At 36.3% G+C, this 9,021-nt stretch overlaps 2 protein-coding genes across 3 annotated transcripts; one reads left to right on the top strand and one right to left on the bottom strand.

Moving 5' to 3' along the window:
- Positions 1-666: 666 nt before the first annotated feature.
- LOC141723554 (monothiol glutaredoxin-S6-like) lies at positions 667-3,084 on the top strand. The gene is made up of 3 exons (XM_074525387.1): positions 667-1,112; positions 2,559-2,731; positions 2,844-3,084. The coding sequence occupies exons 1-3, from the start codon at positions 730-732 to the stop codon at positions 2,897-2,899; spliced, it is 612 nt and encodes a 203-aa protein (XP_074381488.1). The 5' UTR covers positions 667-729; the 3' UTR covers positions 2,900-3,084.
- Positions 3,085-4,767: 1,683 nt separating this feature from the next.
- Positions 4,768-8,713, bottom strand: LOC141723553 (putative methyltransferase PMT24). 2 transcript variants are annotated; one of them, XM_074525385.1, is made up of 8 exons: positions 6,935-8,712; positions 6,700-6,849; positions 6,358-6,628; positions 6,161-6,271; positions 5,801-5,975; positions 5,422-5,694; positions 5,139-5,333; positions 4,768-5,052 (listed from the first exon to the last, which is right to left on the bottom strand). In XM_074525385.1, the coding sequence occupies exons 1-8, from the start codon at positions 8,522-8,524 to the stop codon at positions 4,836-4,838; spliced, it is 2,982 nt and encodes a 993-aa protein (XP_074381486.1). In that variant the 5' UTR covers positions 8,525-8,712; the 3' UTR covers positions 4,768-4,835. The 2 variants fall into 2 exon arrangements, with proteins under 2 accessions (XP_074381486.1, XP_074381487.1); XM_074525386.1 differs by lacking the exon at positions 4,768-5,052 and having other exon boundaries at positions 5,135-5,333; positions 6,935-8,713.
- Between the last annotated feature and the right edge of the window lie 308 nt (positions 8,714-9,021).

Raw genomic sequence — 9,021 nt, 5'->3', positions numbered from 1 at the left:
ATTTGATACGAAGGCTTCAAGTTTCATGAACAATTTTATTGTTGTTCTAATTTTCTGCTATGAGCACATGATAAGCGCGAAATCTTATAATTTTATTTCATTTTCATTGGTTCATATCTATTAATAATAGTGGACATTTTGCATACACAAAAACTTCACCAATCAAAATAAATTAAAATTATGAGATTCCGCGTTTAGAATTTACTAACGCTATAAAAATCGTTGTTTTAGGGCCTGTTTGACTGATTACTTATAAGTCACTTATTTGATTTAAGTCTGTAATTACTTATCGAGGAGTGTTTGTCGACCCAAATTATAAGTCGAATTTATAACTTATAATAAGTTGAATATTAGTAACGACGTATTTTTTCTCAACTTATTTTGATTTTTTGTATTTTTATTAGCTTTACTTTTAAACTATTTGTTTTAAATGTTAATTCAATTTAAAATTCACAAATTAAGCTAATTAAATTGAAAAATTATTTATTTTAGTTTATTTAATAATATAAATTCTAACTTATTAATAAAATTATCTAAACATTTATATAACTTATAAATATAAATAAAATTATTACTTATAGGTGACTTAATTAATTTAAGTGGTAAGTCACTTAATCAGGTAATTTTTCCGTAATAAATGTTGTTACGTACGGGCATCCCCAGGACTTGGAGTCCGGGAGGTATGTTCAACGTTTTCATCCCTCCATTTGAACCCACGGCCTTTAAAAAATGTTGTGTTTGACCGGGTTTTCGCGTCCCGCAATTTATAAAATCAGGGACCGTCAAGCCCAATATGGATTACCCATACCAAAACGCCACCAACTAATCACATTCAGCAATTCCTGTATTCTCGCCAGCTACTCTTCTCCCCGAGAGACTTTTGTAGTCACCGGATTTTCTGAATTTACGGCGACGGTAAATTTGCCAACGATGAGGATGATTTCGAGAAAAGATGTATTGATGAAGCTAAGTGTTGCTGGTATAAGCTTGGCACTGGTTTTGATTCTGGGAAACGCACCAAAAATAGCTATAGCTGCTAATTCTGTTTCAGCTTTTGTTCAGAATTCTATTTACTCCAACAAGATTACTGTCTTTTCTAAATCCTATTGCCCGTTAGTCTCTCTCTCTCTCTCTCTCTCTCTCCCTCTCCCTCTCCCTCTCCCTCTCCCTCTCTCATATGAAAATTACTTCTATTCTACTACTAGTTTGCATCAATCTCATATCTGCTATAGCTCCTCTCTCTCTCTCTATATATATATATATGTAGTGAATTTGTGTTCATAGTTTTATCATCTTTAAATGAAATAAATTAACATATAATGGTCAAGAAAGTTAGGGAAGCCTGTTCATTCACTTCTATAACGAGACAGTATCATGTATATCTAGTTAATACATGTAGATTCTGTGTAATGCACTTTGCCAATAGTTACTTAGAGCAACTCCAAGAACCTCTATACCTAGGCTCTTTAGCTAAAATTTGAAGGGAATATAGCAAAAATGATCTCCAACAATTTCTTAACCCCTCATCATTCACTTAGGAGCTCTAAATTCTTCCTCAATAGTGAGGAGTTTATTTTCGCTCCTACTGTAGTTTAATTTTAATAAATAAGGTTTGTCATGTACTAGAAGTGTACTATATAGCATTTCCAATCAATTGAAGCTATTAAAGAATATATAGAGAGTGAGTTTAAGGAGGAATTTTGGAGAGAACGGGTGATTTTGTATCTTAAATATTTAAGAGACTATATAATATTATTATTATTGAAGAAAATTTAAGAGCTTTTTTGGAGTTGCTTCATTATAGTTTGTTATTATTATGTTAATTTAAGTTAGCCCAAATTCTAACCATTGCAAGGTTTTGAGCCCTAATTTAGCATATCTCCTGTTCTAAACCATTTTTCTCTCCTCGTCCTAAATCAATTGGTATCATGAGCAAGCGTCTTGTTACTTTTTTTTTATTTACCTATCATTTACCCAATTTTCCCACCTCACCTATTTGTTGAAATTTGTTAGAGAATCAACATTTCACCGAGGAACCACAATGCGCTCCGGAAATTGTCATTGCATGGTCTCAAATCTACATGTCTTCTTATTATAGGGATCATAGAGTACTCATAGTTTAAATTTTGCAACTTGCTGGATTATTTTGTTCTCTTATGTGGGGCTTCAAATAATCAAATTATGTCTGTGTCTTCAAATAATCAAATTATCTCATGGATCGGGAGCAATAAAAAACCCAGACCTTTGTATGATTTTGTTTGTTGAGATTCAGTTTATAGATGAGGAGTTGGAGAAGCAACGTGACGAGCCAAGCCCACAGGCATTTTCAAAATGCTCGCATTTGAGTTGAAATTTAAATTTTGAAAGAGACGAACACAAACACATAGTTAATCAGTTCACCTCGTCACATTTACATCTCTAAATATAGCACATTATCTTTTCAGTCAACTCCATATTTATTTTAGCTACCCCCTCTCTCAATCTCTCAATGCGCGTATATATACTTGTGAATGTGTGCGTACCTCTCTCTTAATTTTGTGTTATCTATCTTGAATCAGGTATTGTCAGCGTACAAAGCGCATATTCACTGAATTAAATGAGCAGCCTTTTGTTGTGGAGCTTGATCTTCGAGAAGATGGATCTGAAATTCAGAATGTCCTTCTAGATCTTGTTGGTCGCCGTACTGTCCCTCAAATATTTGTGAATGGGAAGCATATCGGTGGTTCTGATGGTTAGCTCTCGACTCTATACTTCATATTGCACATGTTTACATTTTTTTTGAAGTGGTTCTACCATTACTATACATTTTAAAATGGAATTCTGAATGTTGCTTTGTTGTTCAGATCTTCAAAATGCCGTTGAGAATGGTGAATTGCAGAAGTATCTTAGCAAAGCTTGAAGGAAGACAATGTTAATGACAGCTTGAAGGTGATTTTACCATTTTTCCTTGGTTTTCCCAATATGAGTTGATAGAATAATCATTTTAACATTTGAAGCTTCGTCAAGCTATATTTATCTGTATGAAAATGTTGATATAATTTGATCTCCACTATTAATGATTTAGTTCCCTTTTATGAATATCAATTACATCAGATCCAGAACATGTTAATATGACACTTAAGCAATGATAATATATCTCATAATCGTATGCATGAAAATAGATCTGGCCATGTCCTACATTACGAAACAGCCTGAACCCTTAAGCTTTTGCAAGAAACTCCTGCCTACAGAGCATGAAATATCAAATGCAGATATATGAATGCCATCGAGTAGCATTAATTATTGTCAATATCCGAGAGATTGAAAGACAACAGTTTTCATACCTAAATTCTGTTAATACATATCACTTTTGAAAGAAAGCCCTAGCGCTATTGCTGATAGATCATGTGATATTGATTATTTAGCAATGGAGGCTCAAAAAACCAATACACAGAAGTTTTAACAGGACATGTTGCATAGAAATGGGATAAACATATCTAGTTTGTTTATATTGTAGTATCGGCTGTAGTTCTATAGCATCTCTGAGACCCTAACTAGCAAACCTCTACCTGCCTTCAAAATGACTGGAGATGACAAAAATTTTGAAATCGGAGTTAGCTTTGATTGTTTGATCATATAAAAGGGAATACTCAAAAGTACAAGAAGTGGCCTTGTAACTAGTGTTTTTGTGATTATGCCGGGCAGCATGCGTTTTCCTAGAAATGGATGTATCAGTTTTGGGCATAATTGTCCTTCTATCCATTCAGATGTTTCTTACTCCCTCCATGCCATCCATTTCCCATTTCTTGAGTTTCCTTATTAAGATGATCCATCCATAACATTTCCTAAACTAACATGTTTTTTCTTTCCCAAATTTAGTAGGTCCCACTAATTTACACATTTTTTCATCACTTAATCTCCGTGACCAATCCAGATCTTAACAATTGAGTGCGACAAAGGGATTATGTTTTGTTTATTTATTTAATTTTTAGAATTTATTGAAGGTACTTGAACCATTCATCAACAAATTGATTGCCAATTCACATTTTTGCATGACTTTCTTGGGTCGCATACTTGAATTTGTTTGGTAAAATAAATAGGCAGATATAAACTCTGTAACTGCCAAGGAGTAAGTTTATTTACTGTCCTCGAACAGATGCTTGTTTTGACTTTTGAGGTAGGAATTTTGTACAAAATTTGTCTATTCTATAAAGCCTGAGGGTTTGTATTACTTGAGTTTTACAAAAAATTTAATTTTAGCCCCTTACTGCTTTAGATTCTTTTGTCACTAAAAATATCCAGTGCCTCTTTAAGCTCGTTAAGTTTCTTTTACCTCTTTGGGTCTCTTAAAGGTATTTGGTCTGAAGTTAAACTGACCCCCCCTCTTGGAGGGGCCTATCTTTTACACTGAGAGTTTGTTTATAAAGTTTGTGGTAATAAGGTGCAGCATGCATGCCCATTACCTGAGAACCTTGTATACATAAAGATACATAAGTTGCATGAGTTCTAAATTGGAGCTGCTTTTCTGTTGCTACTTCCCTCAGATTGAACAAAGGTCGTACCAACAAGGCTCCTTCACTAGTAGGGTTTGGAAAAGGTTCCCATAGAGGAAGCCTTACTTTTATTTTTCATAAAGAGACTGTTTCCACTTTCCAGGGATTGAAATTGAACCCATAACCTATTGGATATCAAGTAGACACTTGACCTAATAAAGAGGGACCTTGTGGATAGCAAGTAGTCACTTAATTCAAATCAACATTGATTTGATTGACTGTATCTACATGCGAGTGAGAAAGTATACCTGTTTAATAAATAAGAGTATCCAAACAAACTTTACAAAGTCTTTTAAGATTACATTAGGAAGCTGCTTCATATATTTCTGGCCGCCAATCAGACTTCTGACCGCAGAGTATGCCTTGCTTGTTCTTAGAGAAGGTTAGGTGAACCTCCCAGTGTAAAGATTTTAGTAAGTTTTCTACTTCCCTAACAACACTGGACTCATCACGAACAATGAATTTACCTCCAGGCCTAACTATTCTATCAACCTCTGCCATCACAGGGGCAAGTCTGCACCTGAAAATGCCAAAGTAGGTTTAAGCATTTATGCCCCATCATCAAGAATCAGTAAAGTAAAAGTTCTATTCATGCATAATTATTACCTCTTTTTTAAGCTGGAAAAGAGATGATCAGCATGTAGAAGATCGTAAGTTCTAGGATATGTGCTGAAGGATTCGCACCAGTCGTGATATATTCCAAATAGACCCCTCTCGTAGATTATGGGAAGTGTATCTGGGGAATCTATGTTCACCACATTTAGAACCCATACATTCAGGTCCCTCAGGGCTGCTGCAAACCTACAAATGCAGTTGGTTTACTGTGTCGGTCAATCAATTAGTTATAGGAAAAGAGTTGTGGTAGTATTGGTTGAAAAATTATGTTTACCCTCCATAAACAGCTCTCATATCCATGATATTTCTCACATTGGACCAGCTGATACCCAAACCATTTAGGTACGACTTGCTCACTATGCTTTTCCAGTGTTTATAATCTGCTGAAAAATCATCCGGAGCTGGTTTCCCATAGATCCCCATCTGGGATCGGTTTAACCAGTATGGAGATACCTGGAGACGACGAGGCCACTCCTGAGGCCACTGGGAACCTCTTTCAGCCGCATCTGTTGGCACACGGTGCAGGCATGACTGCAATGGTACATACCTAGAAGATTGATAGTTCAAAGAATGAACATTCAACGTTCATAACTACTAAGAAATTTTGAATCAAACATGGATTGATGTAGTATAGAGTAACAAAATAACCCTACCAAGCAGCATTTGGATCATCGTCATCTCCACACATTGGAGGTTGCTTTTGCTTTCTTTCTTTGTAGCATTCATTTGATACTGGTTTGTGGTATATGGCAGCACCAACCATATTTAATTTGTCTTTCTTAATGGTGACAAGCTTCCAACACATGGATATCGTTAAGGCGGACATTTCTAATTTTTAAGAGCTTGCATTAGTCAAGTGCTAATAAATCATATTAACAGAGTAATGTACGGCTCTTATATATCAACCTTGTAACATAATTATAAAGACTCTTTTCAGATAAGATGCTAAAATCAATAGGTTGTCTGCTCACGATTTCCCTAGTGTAATGGTGAAAACAGTACTTTGTATATACCTTTCCATATTTGGACATCCTCTTCTAGATTTTGATATACAGGAGTTGCTGACCAGACAAAATAACCCCCGGGTCTTAGCATTCGATTTAATTCCAAAAGAAGAGCCCCACCTTTAGAAAAGAAGTTAAATTCAATGTAAGAGTGCTGAATCTGATTTTGAAATTCAAAAAGAATGTAAATATACATAGAGATGAACCTTCTATGTGCCAAGGAACTCTACAACGTGCACAGTGGATAAGATCAAAGACCCTGCCTGGAAATGGCAGCCTCTGAGAGCCCATCACGGCTGAGATTGCAGGAATGCCCCTTTCAAGTGCAAATTGAACTTGAGCTTCATGTTCATCTTTTGGTGCAAAAGAAATAGTAAGAACACCCCTGTCAAAAAGGTAACCTCCAAAACTAGCAACGCCGCATCCGACATCCAACACTGTTCTAGTGCGTTTTCCCCATGCAATTTGAGGTACTGCCTGTTTGCAGTCATAGATAATATGTTTGTAAATTTTATTGAGACGGATCATGGAATGAATAATTAGATTACCTGTTGTATAAAATCAATGTAGTGGAGGGCCCCATGTATGAACTGTGTCCCACCTCCAGGGAAAGTGAGGAATTCTCCAGATAGCTTTACCCAATTCTGATGACCCTTCACTTCTGCGAGCTTAGTGTGAGGCACATTATGGTACCATATCTGCAAGTCACAACAATACATATGTTTGAAGCAAAATTAATGATTGCAGAAACCAACACAATTTTTAAATAGATTGTACATGTACCTTTTCTCTGCTGAGAGGCCACTTAACAGGTGTTTTGTAGCCCTGCGGGAGAGGTACCAAGCAGGTTGGAGCTTTCTCTGGACAATGCCTTTCCCGATGTTCAAAGTGCTTTCGATGTAACTTGCTTATTGCTTTCTCATTATCTAGACAAGGTATGTAGTCTGCCCCTGCTGTCACGTTGCAAAGCTGCCATGAGTACCCGTAAATGCTACCATCTTGATTTTCTGAGGGGCCTTTTTTCCTTTCTTTGTGGTTATCAGATTGATCTGCTTGAGTAGACCATGTTTTTATCGACTCTTTTGATTCTTCTGGTTTACCCGAGCTCTCCCCTTTTGGAAAATTTGACAAATTTTGCTGTTTATTGTCCATGTAGTTCTCATTGGTTTGACGGGGTTGATCATCTTTTTTAGCTGTTTCCTGACTTCTGCTATGTTGATCACTTGAGTCTGTCGAATCAGTATTTACCTCATCATGCTCTATTTGCTGCCTGCTTGTTGCCCCTTCATGATTAGTGGTGCTCCCATCATGTTGCAAGTCTTCTTCTTTCTGTTGATTTTTATTTATTTGTTCTTCTTCCTGCTGTTGATGTTGTTCCATTCGCTGTTCATTTTCTTCTTCTGATAACTCAGTAGTGTTGCCTTTTGGATCATCATGGTTCTCAGAGAGTGTTTGATCTGTATTCTCCACTTGATTATTCTTATTCTCACTATCTTGCTTTACTTGGTGATCATCTTCCGAGGTGTTTTGATTTTCTCCACTATCCTTGCTGTCTTCATTCTTGGAATTGCTTGGTTCATCTTTATTTTTCTCATTGTGATTGGATGTAGTTTTAAAAGTTGTTACAATTTCCTGTTCAGTTCTCTGGTTATGAGTCATGGAACTCTCCTTAGGCAACTGAGTTTCCTGTACATTATGTTTCTGTTGCTCTTCTTCGAAAACCTTCCCTTGCAATCCCCCCACGGTATCTTCCGCAGCTGCATCTGCTTGTTTTGCATTTTCTTCAGTCCGTTGATCTTTCCTATCTAAATGTTCAATCTCTGCAGCAGCAGTAGTTACATGATTTTCTGATTTCTCAGTCACCTGATCCTGTTTGTCAGTACTTTTATTTAAAGTATCTTCCTTCAGATTGGCGTTACTCACTTCTGCTCCTTGATCAGACAACTTGATCTCCTTTTCTTCATCCAGCTGATCTTTAGTATCTAAATTCTCAATATCTGCGGAATCAGTAGTCACAAGATTTTCCGGGTGATCAAACAAAGGATCCTGTCTGTCAGAATTCATATCAAAAATATCTTCCTTACGATCATCATTACTAACTTCTACTACTTGATCCTTAACAATATCATCCTCGCGTTTTATGGCATCCTTAGGAAAATCACCGGGCTCGTCAGTGTCTTTCTTTGGATCAGTTATCCGCAAGTTATTTTTGGAGACAATAGTTCGAGTAGTGGTGTTGGTGTCTGAGGATAGGTGCCTTGGGACTACTAAATATACGCCAAAAACACATAAAGCTACAAACGCCACCTTGGTGGTAGTGGAGGCACAAGAACTCCCGGATGATCGCTTAAGACGCCCCTTCCCGACTGGCATATTGTTCTTTTTTTCTGGCGAAAATGGAGAGGTAGAGAGTCAGCTTGTCAGGTATCACTATAGTAAATTAGGTTAGTTTTAATGGAGGTTTTTCAGATTTTAGTTTGTGTGGTAACAGTGAAGGACACTCGAGACATTCTGAGGTTGGTAAGAAAGAAATATTCTAACGTGGAATATGTCTTGGCTCAAGATCCAGATGAATCGCAATGTATACAGGAATAGTGTATTGGTAAGTGTTTTTGCAATATAACCAACCTGACTTGAAATAGATGGGTACAAACACATTTTTTAAAAATATTAAATAGTGTAATATCAAGACTTGCATTAAAGTATATAGTGTTACATTTGCGTTCATCACTTTAAACCAAAAAAATTACATTAATAGGTGTGATAATAAATTTAAAAAGATAAAGGACCAGTAATGATATACACTACTAACTAAGGCAAGGTAATACTCCTTTGTTTTTTAGTATTTGACATTTTGACTTTTTGGCACA

Source organism: Apium graveolens, chromosome 5 (genome assembly GCF_009905375.1).
Source record: "Apium graveolens cultivar Ventura chromosome 5, ASM990537v1, whole genome shotgun sequence".
Classification (NCBI taxonomy): Eukaryota; Viridiplantae; Streptophyta; class Magnoliopsida; order Apiales; family Apiaceae; genus Apium; species Apium graveolens.
The sequence above is the reverse complement of the archived record's forward strand: the minus strand, read 5'-3'. Positions and strand labels throughout refer to the sequence as shown.